The sequence below is a fragment of the Morone saxatilis genome, unplaced genomic scaffold, assembly GCF_004916995.1.
Source record: "Morone saxatilis isolate NCDOM2014 unplaced genomic scaffold, NCSU_SB_2.0 Contig14, whole genome shotgun sequence".
Taxonomy (NCBI): domain Eukaryota; kingdom Metazoa; phylum Chordata; class Actinopteri; family Moronidae; genus Morone; species Morone saxatilis.
The window spans coordinates 21,782,645-21,794,748 of record NW_023339696.1 but is presented as its reverse complement, the minus strand read 5'-3'; the positions used below and the strand labels follow the sequence as shown (position 1 = coordinate 21,794,748).

The 12,104-nt window shown below is 38.0% G+C and overlaps 2 protein-coding genes across 3 annotated transcripts in view; both read right to left on the bottom strand.

The window, feature by feature from the left end:
• The window catches only part of LOC118322706 (nucleoside diphosphate kinase B-like), a 12,508-nt gene extending 5,100 nt beyond the window's left edge, over positions 1 to 7,408 (bottom strand). Inside the window, exon 1 of one of the 2 annotated variants that reach the window (XM_035654459.1) lies at positions 7,404 to 7,408. The gene's annotated coding sequence lies outside the window, so the exon portion shown is untranslated. Of the gene's footprint in view, positions 1 to 6,098; positions 6,106 to 7,403 lie in introns of those variants that run through there. The other variant, XM_035654460.1, reaches the window with a different exon arrangement.
• Positions 7,406 to 12,104, bottom strand: part of rapgefl1 (Rap guanine nucleotide exchange factor (GEF)-like 1) — a gene marked incomplete at its 5' end in the record, with an annotated part of 6,984 nt that continues 2,285 nt past the window's right edge. The window contains 3 exons of the mRNA XM_035654263.1: positions 7,406 to 10,858; positions 11,660 to 11,714; positions 11,899 to 11,963. Of these exons, the coding sequence (XP_035510156.1) occupies positions 10,734 to 10,858; positions 11,660 to 11,714; positions 11,899 to 11,963 (245 nt within the window). The remainder of the gene's footprint in view (positions 10,859 to 11,659; positions 11,715 to 11,898; positions 11,964 to 12,104) is intronic.

Below are 12,104 nucleotides of genomic sequence, written 5' to 3'. Positions count from 1 at the left end.
GTGTGTGTGTGTGCGTGCGCAGTATAAGTGGCAGAATCTGTGTCACTGGTTGACAGATCTGTTGAATCCTCTCCACAGTGTAATTTATCTCTCTGACCGCTGGCTTCAGTTCGAGATGACGAGAGTGAAACGCTGTTGGAAAGTGAGAACGTTTACAAATGTCCTCCGTTTCTAAAAATCACTAAAGTGAAAAAGATATCTTTTCTACATTTATGGGACCCCTTTCTTGATCCACTATAAAAAGAAAAACAGCTTTACCGTAACATATACAGTAGTGTTCTTTCTACTATTACAGTAAAAGAACATTAGTACTGTTAAGTTTTAATCCATATTTTACTGTATAAATACAGATTTTTTTTTCAGAGATTTTTTTACCATCAAAACAAACAGTTTTGCCCTATAAAAATACCATATGATGATATGATGATTTTCCATTTAGTCTGGTTGGTGTTATTTTATAACTACTTTTATTTATTTTTGTCTTTTTTCTTTTCTTGTAAACCAACTTTAATATACTGTAAATATTTGTTGTTATATTTTTATGTGGCAACAATAAGCTTCCGTAGTTCTGGATATGCAGCGTCTGTAGCATGTTGAGCACTTGATGTAGTGAAACGTGGCAGCTTTGGGGCTCCATACAATGAGTCACATACAGTCAGTGTTTGGCACAGGCTCAGTCATGTCAGCACGGCCATGTTTGACCCTCAGTTCAAACTCAATCACCTGCTGCTTCCCTCCGTCAGTCAGATATCAGGTGTTCAGACCTGCTGCTCGAGTCCAACAGACTGACTCCACATTTGGTCGGAGGCGAAATATTTTTATCTGGACGAAACTTTTCATATAAAATGTTTTTATTTCCATTCTTGGTAAAAATGTTCAAATGTTCAAACAACCTTACTGTCCATCATTACTCCGAACTACGACTCCCAGAAAGCATTGCTGTCAGAAACGTCCAATCAGAGAGTGTAAGGTTCTGTTGCTGTGCGGCTGATGGTGAAGTTAGAGGTTGATCTTTGAAATAAAACTACATATTAAAACAAAAATGTATTAACTTTGACCTATGTTGTTAAATAGGGGGACAATATGAGTGGGGGTGTAATCTTAAATAGTTTGTTTTTATAGTACTGAAGTAAATTTATGCTACTTAAATACTTCTACTCTATTACAACTGGCTGATATAGTTACACCCAGTACCTGAACTGACCCCAAAAAACAACCTTAATTCTGCACAACCCTAATTATTTCTTTATCCTTTTTAACAAAGACATTTACAGTGCTGTTTTCTTAGTATCAGCTTAGCTTATATGCAAATTGCTGCTGCATGGTACGGTAAAACATTTCACATTTGTATTTGATTATTTTAAATGATATTTAGATATGATTCACAATTATTGCAAATCATAATTTTTGCATCACTAAAATCATGTTATTTTACTTCTTGTTATTTGCATATTGCATTTGGACACATTGTCATTTTGATGAACTGTGCAAATAGTATAATGTATAACATGCAGTTATACATTAGTTTGCCTGCACAGTAGGGACTTTTACACTACCTCTGCTGATCGTACTCTGGCACTTGCAGAATGCAGGACTTTTACATGTGACGGAGTATTTTTACTCTTACTAAAGGATCTGAATACTTTCCACCACGGTCCCCCCGCCCTCTAATGTAAAGTTAAGAGGTGTAATGCATTATGTAAGGGGGATAACGGTTTCGTCCTGCACCTGTTTTATAATAACTGAACTTGGACTGTAAGACATACACACACACACACACACACACACTCTGTGTTTGCATGACTACAGCACTCTCCAACACTATCCACTGAATGCCTTTAATCTGCAGCTCCAACCTTCACCCTTCCCCCAAATTTGACCCTAAATATAAACCTCTTCCTAATCAGGGATGGAAAGCTGTCCTCTCTGGGGGTGGACACTGGTCCAGTATACGGTCCTGTGGGGGGGGATGCAGAGACCCTATCAGCAGAAATTAAAACACACCTCCCCTCTCACACGCACTCACTGGAGACTTCAATCCAACTTGCATTGCGATGCACTTGGACCACAGAAACCTGCACAGCTGTGTGGCCTCTAATGTTACTGATCCCTTTTCCTGCTTTCAATAGAAGGAAAACAAATACATCAAAGCACAAGAAATAGAGTTGAGAGAGAGAGATTAATGTACAGAAGGAGAGTTTGCACACTCACATATACCAGAATATTCTTTATGTTGTGTGTGCGTGCGTGTGTGTAAGACTGAAATACCTCAACAACTATTGTATGGATGCAAATGTAGGTCAGACATTAAAGTTTCCTTCCGGATAAATTCATATGTCCAATATTTTGGTTTGCAGTTTGCAAAGTACAATTTTAAAGTACTTAGTTACTTAACTTGAGTATTTCCGTTTTCTACTTTTTACTCTTTTTATCTGATGTTAGTTTGTTGTTATTTTGCAGATTCTGATAAATGATACAAAATATAACTGACGGGTTGAAGCTGTAAGAACGAATCCTTGCAGTCTGCACGCGTCTGGGTTTACTTCCTGTTTCCAGTCCACCATGTAGGTGTGTTCAGGGCAGGACTCTTATCAAATGTGTGAAGCTTGAGGCCGATTGGACAAAGTTCAGTCAAGACATGGTGTTCAATGAACACTGAATATTTTCATTGTGATTGTCTTTAGATCGCAATGACCAAATCTGAAGTTGATCCGATTAATTCCTGAGGAGAAATTCATTAAAATGTGTGTGTAAATCTGCAAAAATCACCACTGAATTCAAAATGGCTAACTTCCTGTTGGGTTTGGTGGATCGGTCCAGGAGGGTTTGTTGTACGTCTAGTTGCGATCTATGAGCCGACTAACTTTCATACATATCGGTGAAATGTGAAAATTTCATATAAATCAGATGGTGATTGCCATACAAGGCTTACTTCTGGGTTTCATACGATTCATTGTGGTTCAAACTAATAATAATCCTATAGCAGTTTCAATATGGTCCTAATAAATAATGATGTATTATAACAGGATAAAACTTTATTGATTCTGGAAAAAATTCACAAACTACTTGCAGTTAATAAAGTCATTAAAATGAGCTTTAAAGTGATGAACACATTAATGCATCAATAATTATAATCCAATAACATCATATTCCTCATATTCCATCATATGAGTCCTTTTTTTAAATACTTTTGTACTTTTACTTAAAGGTCCAGTGTGTAACATTTAGGAGTATAGATTATATAATATTAATAAATATGTCCTCTTGGAGGCCACCACCAAACACTGGCTCTAGATACAGGTGTTCATTTTTACTGTGAGTTTCGCCGCCAGTTTCTCCTACACGCTTAGAAAGGGAGGATGAGGCGAGGGGTATTTAAACAGTCGGTGGCAAACACACTGCACCTTTAAGTAAAATGTTGACTTTTACTTGTAAAAGACTGAAGTATTACTACTTTTACTTATATAAAATATCTGAGTACTTCTTCCAGCGTTACATTCAGCCTCAGCACTAATGAGCAAATGTTAGCATGCTAACGTGCTAAACTGAGATGGCCAACATGGTGAACAGGTTACCCTCTGTGTGGCTGTACAATTGTGATTCAAGCTAAATGCTAACTTAATTTGCAATGACAATGCTAACATTTAGGAGGCATGTTATTTACAACGTTAACCACTTAGTTTAGAAAGTCCTTTATAACTTTAAATACTAGCGCTGAGTGTAGACCAGGGTTCCCACTCTTTCTGAGAAATCAGTTTCCAGGAGTTTTCTTTCTCAGCGGTTGCTCACAAACGGTCTTAACATCAAATGGGGAGCCTGGTTTACACATTTGTCTAACTTTACAGTAATTCTTCCTTTTTCAATGAGTGTCTGAGGTTCATTACGGGTCGGCGGTCAGTAGGTGGACATTGGACTACAGGTTGATACAGTTTCGCTAATTTACATACGCGACAACAGAGATTATTTCCAGGACATTCGGTCATTTTAATCAATTTCCAGGTGTTTCCATGACTAGAAAACTTGTCTGTAAATGTCCAGGTTTTCCAGGATGAGTGGGAACTCTAACAGACGTACAGAGAGAAGTGAGAGTGAAGCAGAGCTGTTGTTGTCCAGAGGTTTTATTTCAGTGTCTGTAGTGTGACAGCAGAGGGAGCAACAAGTCTGGAGGAAATCTGTCCCCTTCAATCATTTCAGCCGAGTTTCCAATCAGTAGAGAAGCAAAGTAATCAATAATTCATCAGTTTCACAAACCATTAAACTACCTGTTTCTGATCTTAACATTTTATGTTTTTCAATTTTTGCCATTCAAATCAGCTTGAATTATCTCCTCTGCAGTTTTTATTTAAATTAATTTAAACTAAATATTTTTCCCTCAGATTGTTTTTGCAGAGAATAAATATAATAAAGTTCATCAGTAACGACAGAGTATCAGAGCCATTGATCAATAATGAGCTCGGAAGTTTGAGAAAAATTCAATAATAATAAAAATAAGACATGAAAAATAACACATAGATAGAAGAAAATTGTAATTTTATAAAAATAAAGTAGGAAAAACAATAATATGTGATTAAGAGAGAACTGACAAAAGTTGTAAAATTTTAAGATACAGTTGGAATTTTAGTAGAAGAGTTAATTGTAAAATGAAATAATTTAGTAATTTTACTCAGAAGTTAGAGGAATTCAAGAATAAAGTTTTAGTCATAATATTACCAGAAAAAAAGTCTTTTGAAAGCAGAGATTTGTATAAATTCTAATTATTATTTAATATAACAACTTGTTTCTTCTAAAATTTAAGTTTTTCCCCCAAAAATAAGAATATTCTTGAAATAAGTGTTCTTATAATTTTGTCTTTATTCTATCATATAACTTTAGTAAAACTGACCCTAACCCTTTTCTTGTAAAATTACAACTTTTTTAAAAAGACCTGGCCTCATAACTTAACTTTCTCCAATAAAATACAGTTTCTTAATATTACAACTTTTTCTAGTCAAATTCCAACATTATGTTGAAATATTAAGATTTCTTTCATTAAATTACTTTTTCTCAAAATTGGGATTTATGGCTTTTATCTCATAAAATTACATCTGTATTCTGGAAATGTCGACAAATTAATCTCATAATATTTTGACTTGTTTCTCTAAAAAAAAAGAGGACTTTATTTTTTAAATATTCATTTTTGCACAATTATAACTCAAACTATAACTTTTAAAAAAATATTTAGATGTCGTTCTCAAATGTGTGACTTTTACCAGTCGCTCTACTACTCCATCGTACAGACTTCATTTGTCCCCAAATTTTCGGTAACACGACGCCAATCCACCAGGCCCCGCCTGAATCCAGGCCCCGCCCACCTCCAGGCCCCACTCACCCCAGGCCTGTGCTCCAATCACATTGTTCACAGAAATAAGGACTTGTATCGATGTAAACAACCACTTCTGTACAAAAAACCCAAACAGAAACAACCCCAAGCTTTAGATAGAAAACAACAGAACAATCAAACTGAAGAGATTTAACTGTACAATTCATAAAGTCATAAATTCATCATCATTTCTTTCTCTTGGATCGTCACTGTACACTTTTCGCACACTTTTACAAATAAAAAACATCAAATCAAATATTTCTCCTTGAGTTAGCGTCACTCTCTCTCTCCACTCATACATAAAATAGAGTCTCCGTTAGTATTTGCCTATTTACAGGGTTGCACTATGTACACATTTTTATTTTTTCAGTGTTTTCACACGGGCAACTCAGCAGACGGCCTCGACCCAAGAGGCCGCCTCCCTCCCGAAATTATGCATCCCAGCAGAATTAGACGCAGAAGCCGCGATTGGTCCAAAGCCTGGAAGGTTTGCTCAGTTCATATTTGTCTTTGTTTAGGTTCAGATTTCGTTAAGTCTTCTGTTTCTGCTCAGAACTACACTGGGATCCATAATAAACCGCCCGACACCCAGGAAGTGGTCCTGAGAGAGCCACCGGCAGACTAGTGATGATGTCATCTTCACTGGGTTTCACACTTTGTACCCGACCAAACCAATCATCTCCGCCTCGACAAGACCTTAATACAGAGAATCATAACTCGTGTTTTTGGGGGTTCAAACTTTGGTTCTTGGACTTCTGAACTCGTGTTTATTTGTAGTTTGAATTTGAAATTGTGTCTATGTGAGTTTCGACTGTTGTTCTCAGAAGTTAAAACTCAAACTTATATTCTTGAGTTTGAACTTGTGTTTTGGGTGGTCAAACTAGTGAATTTGGGAGTTCGAACTCTTCTCTTCTCAGATGTCAGAATTAAACTTGAATCTTTTTTGGTACTTTGAACTTTTGTTCTTGAGAATTCTAGGAAAGTTCTGGAAAACAAACAATAAGATATAAGGTCTATAAAGGTCTTATCAAAGTGGAGGAGTTTTGTCCCGTCCAGAATAAATCTGCCTCAGTTCACATCATGTCGCTCAAAATCTGAAATGGCAAAATCTGCGTTCCTGTCGTGAGTTTTCCTCCCATCAGATATCCTTTGTCGTTAAAACATTCAAGCAACTCTTACAGAATGATTAAACAATGCAATGCTCAAGATAAATGTCAGACTACTTCTTTACAGCAGATATCATCGTCATAAAATTACTACATTACTTAAATACTTCTAACCGTGAGTTTAAGATAGCTAAACACTGGTTCTTTAAACCTCAATAAGTTTTAAGTTAGTCTTTGAACAAAGATTAATTTGGACAGGTTGTAAAACAAAATATAAATAAAACTGATTTAATTAAAGTTATTGGGTCTGAAACCTGGACTGGTTGGTGAACTGGTTCTGATGTGGAGGCGGACTTTCCTCTGGACGGGATCAGCCTCGCTGAGCTTTTATAAACTGGATGTTATGGTACAGATGGAGAATGACAAAGTCTCACTGGCCACCAGAGCTGAGCACAGACAACATTTTTCAAACCATTTACACATTTTCAGAAATCTTTTTTTACAAGCACGTGATGCACTGAAGAGTTTCCTCCAAACCACAAAGCAAAACATCAGCTGGACGTCTCGCTAAAAATTTAATATTCAACCTGCTGTAAAAGACTTCCAGACAAGGAACAATGACAGAGGATCATTATAAATATCCTGTAATTAATCTCAAAATGTTACAGCTTTATGTCATTGAAATATCACTTTATGTCAACTTATGATTCTTTTTTAAATTACGTTACGAATTTGTCAGAAAATACTGACTTTATCTCATCATATTACAAATTATCTCATAAAATTCAGACTTTATTTCTTTAACTGCTTTTCTCTCATTCCAACATTTTGGTCTTTTCTCGAAGTCTCGGGGTTTGTGAGCAAAGAGAAATGTTCGTGAGCAGCTGGAGGGCTTTTACTGCGCAGGTAAGAAACTATACGTTCGTTTTTCACTGAACATCTGAAGAGTGAAACGCTTCAGTGCACCGAGAAAAAACCTTCAGTAGTAATTCATTTTGTCTTGAGTCAAGTATTTTCATGATCTGTGAAGAAATAAGTTTAATTCATAAACTACTTCCTGTTTCACTAATTAGCACGTTACTTCGCCACCGTGGACGAGTATGTATGAGTACGAGAGACTCATTCGAGTCTCAAATTTCTCTCACTGACACTCACAAATTGCTTTTTAGAAACAGGTCCCTGTCTCGCGGGTTAACTAGCACTACATCATTAGCTCGCACTTCATCATTAGCTCTGATGGGACTCAGACAAAATGACTTCAGATGAAGGTTTCTACAGTGTACGCGACTCTGAATCAGACCAAAAGTAAAACCATGTTTCCGTGTGGACCAGCTGGACTCAGACCTGGTGGTGATCACAGCAGAAAAACAACAACTCTGTAGATTTCTATTATTATAGTAAATATGACTGAAGCGTGATCAGCTGTACAAACACAGAACCGATTGATCGCAACACAACTGGACTCAACTGAACCGAACTCTACTGAAAATCTAGAATAAAGAGTAAACAAAACCTCTCTGTGTCTCTGAGCCCTGAGGTTTGGCAAAAGTGCTTGTTGCTGCGATAAGTTGACCAACCGGCTTTGCTTCCCGCCGCTCGGTTATTGCCTCGGACCCCGACCCGCCAAATCCACCGAGCCGACCAATGGCGGGGGGCCGCTCCGTGGGGCTGATCGGGTCCTTCCTTCAAAGCCGGCTGGTCGTTCAGCAGTTAGATCCCAAACGCTGAGAAGAAAAAAGAAAAACTCCTGTTGACTCTTTTGTATGTTTGTATTTATCTCTCCGGTATGATGTCGTCCGGGTAACACAGCTGATTGGCTGATTTCAACCACTTCACATCACTTTCTTAAAGCACCATACCTGTGTTTGCATGTTTTAGCCCGTTTACTCCGACTCCGCCCACTCGTCGATCTCCGGACAAAACAACCAGCATTCCTGTTTCATTAAGAAACAGTCAAACATTTATGTGTCCTAATTATTATCTGCTGATAAATACAAGATGTGTCGGTTGATGGTAGAATCCATTAGCTGATATTTTAATACAAACAGAATTATTCTTAATTCTTATAAAAGTCCCTTAAATTTGGTTGTGAAAGGTACTTTCTGGGAGTTTTTGGTGGAGCTATGGAGCCTGGTAGTGTTATATTGGGACTTTAAAGTAACATTTTATGCTAAAATTTTTTTAGAGTTGTGACTTTTTATAGTGTATAAATAAACTTGTTTGAGCCCTCTGGTGGACAAACTGTGTAATGACCCTAAACACATTTTTCTACAGATTCTCAACGTTATATATCAACTGATATTTACGGGACAGATCTGATAATATCAGTCTGACCTCCACGTGGACACCTGTAGCTCTCTGGGAGGGACTAAACCACACTGGAAACTGATGATACTTGATTTGTAGTAAAACTGGTTAAAACATACAAAAACACAGTATGGTCCTTTAAAGTGAACATGGTGTGAATTCTGAAACAAAAAGCAGAAAAGACCCGAGTGTCTTTAGACTGAAACTGAGATCACGTTCGGTAGAAAACCAGCATCTACGCACTCTGATCCAGCAAGGAAACGTCCTCCATCCACGTGTCCATGAATGCACCGTGACCGATGTCCCAGACTGTCTCTAAGTCCAGTGAATGCATCGTCACTGTTGGGTTCAGTCACTGTGTGAAATATGGCAGCTGATACAAACCACAGATCAGAGGTCAGCCTAACAGCCCTTAACCACTGCTGTAAACCACAATCAACCGTAACTGAGTTCAGCTACAGATCCACATGGTCGAGTCCTTTATATGTAAAAGAGTTTGTTATTTGATGGAAAAATATATTCAGTCTGGAAATACAGATGACACATTTCTGCACGTGTAAACTCGTGTTGTGACGTCACAGTGTCACACGAAGTTCGTACGAAGGTTCAGTGCGACTGAATTTATTTCGTGTTTGTTCCTGCAGAGATTGCACAACCTCAGAGAAAATATCCTGGAGAACAAAACCACTGCAGCACAGCAGGAATCCACGAGAGGGGGTCTGTCGGTTCGTCTGCCGCCGTCTTTACGTCCTCAGGTGAGTTTAAAAGCTTCTCCGTCTGCGTGTTGTTGTTCAGAGACGTTAACGAGTTGGTTTCGGTTCCTGTACAGATTCCGGGTTCAGTTCCGGTGTTTTGTTTCAGATCTGGCTCCCAAACAGGAAGTTGGATTGTTGATTTTTTTGGTGTCAACACACAATTACCCATAACACCCTTCTGTCTGTAGACCCGTACAGAAGCTTACGTGCGTCATCGCAGAAATACCACATTGACCCAAATATACGACGATTTTTAAGACTTCTTAAAACACTGAGAGACTGTTTGTCCTCCAATTTTCCCAAAAACACACATTTTCTGACTTCATAATTTCTTAGACTTTTTTTGAGCTCCTACTTTTCAGTTTGCTCAAAAAAAAAAAACAATACCTCAAATATTTCCTGTTTTTTTCTGTATTTTCTTTTTTATCATGTTTTAGAGATTGGGTTCATATTTGCACTAACTTGGATCAGGAACATGATTACTGATAAAGAGCAGTAATTCTTGGCTGATTGTCAGATGAAGTCGGTAAAGACACGCTCAACTCGCTTCATAAACACTTTCAGTGCTGACGAACCCACAATGCAACACTGCAACACTTTCTCCGTTCAACAATATCTGATGTTACGTGAATATGTGAACGTTAAAACAACACAAACGTAAAATCCCAGAAAAGATTCTGTCTTATATTTGGGCCAATGCCGTATAATTCCTGTTTCCCACGAAATGGCGGTTAAACGATCGCAGACTTTTACGACAATGTTCCAGCAGGCTTTAGGGATAAAATGGCCGCCGCAGAATGAAGCCGATCCGTCGCTGAAGCATCTGGAGGTTAAAACTCCGACTGGACCGTGAACTGAAAAACACGTCTCATGGCGTTTTTTTGGTCCCTCCGAGCGTCTCTGTGTGTCAGTGGTTGTCGGGCTGCTGGCAGTGTTTGACTGCTGCTGATGGAGGGATGAGGGAGGAAGAGGAGGTGGAGGGAGAGTGGAAGAAGAAGCAAATGAGAACTCAGTCAAAGTGGAGGGTGAAGGAGGAGAAGAAGGTAGATGAGGAGGAGGAGGTTTCTGGTTCCAGTGTGAGACTCCTTCCTTATATCCCTCTCCCTGTCTTCCTCCTCCTCCTCCTCTTCCTTTTCTCTTCATCCAATCTCCTCTTCTTCGTTTTCAGTCTCTTTCAGTCTCTTTTTGTCCGTCCTGTCCGTCCCTTTATGTGTCTTTGGGCTCCAGTTTGCAGGACATGTCGAACAGCAGGTTCTGGTTGTCGATCACCTGTAACTGTCGGACGTAGGCCTTCGTCTGCAGGTGGGACGGGGATGTCTCCGTATCCATGGCTACCAGGTGGACACAGGAAGAGACAGAAAACACACTGATGTTAGAGATATAATCAGTTAGAGCACACAGAGCTGCAGTGACACACTGACGCCACCAGATGGAGACAAAGTTCATCATAGAATGAGGAAGGCAGCCACTTCCTTCACAATAAAAGCATTTTAATGTGAAGGCAGAACAGATTCTTCAGTTGATTTCTTACATTACGCAAATTAGTTTTTGTATTACAAGTTTTCTGAAATGTTATGTTTAAATATACAAATGAGGTATTATTTAATTATTATCTAATAAAAATGTGCTAATTTTCATACATTTCCAGAACAGAAATCTGAACGTTGGATAAAGTTTTTAGTAATAAAATGTGCTATAAATCAGTCTGAGCACAGCATGAAACTTTTCTTCTTTTATTACATTAAAACAATTAAGTTTTGTGAAATTGTATGTTTAAATATGTAAATTGGGTATTATCTGATTATGATCTGAACTTTTGGTGAAATCTGCAAACGCAAACAGAAAAATTGAAATAAAATCAACACTAAATGTATATTTTGGGGCTTTTTCTTTGAAAAAATATTTTTGTCTGTAGTGTCCGTTTAGGTTCGTTTTCCTGTTAATACCTTTGTACACAGTATTTTTACAGTGTGATATTAGTATCACATTAAAACACAGCGGGAGATTTCTGCCTCTTTATAAAAACTGAATGAAGCCTGTTAAAAACATAGAAGGTCAAAGGTCATAGCATTAACAGGTAAAACCATCACATAATGTTATAGTGTGTGTGTGTGTGTGTGTGTGTGTGTTACCTAGCTGGCTGCTCCTGTATCGTCTGATGATCCTCACCATCTCGGCCACTTTATGCTGCAGGAAGAAGAAGAACATGTTTCAGTTGGTTGGAGTAAGACACATGTTCAATATTTAAATCTGTCACTCAGTGGAATAATATATCTCTATATGTATATAATAATGTATAATAATGTATAATAATATATATCTATGAAACAAATCAAAGTGGAAACATTGGTATCAGAACACTTCGACTCACCATTTTCTCAAAGTTGACGAGTTCACCGTGAAACGTTTTACAGCTCTCGTGAAGAAACGTCAAGTCTGACAAACAGGAAACACAGCAGGTCATTAATCAATCAGTTAATCAGATTAATGAGAGGGAAGATTCATTAGACAAACGTCTGTCCTTAATTCTACACAACACAGAGTCCAGCACAGAGTCCAGCACAGAGTCTAACACAG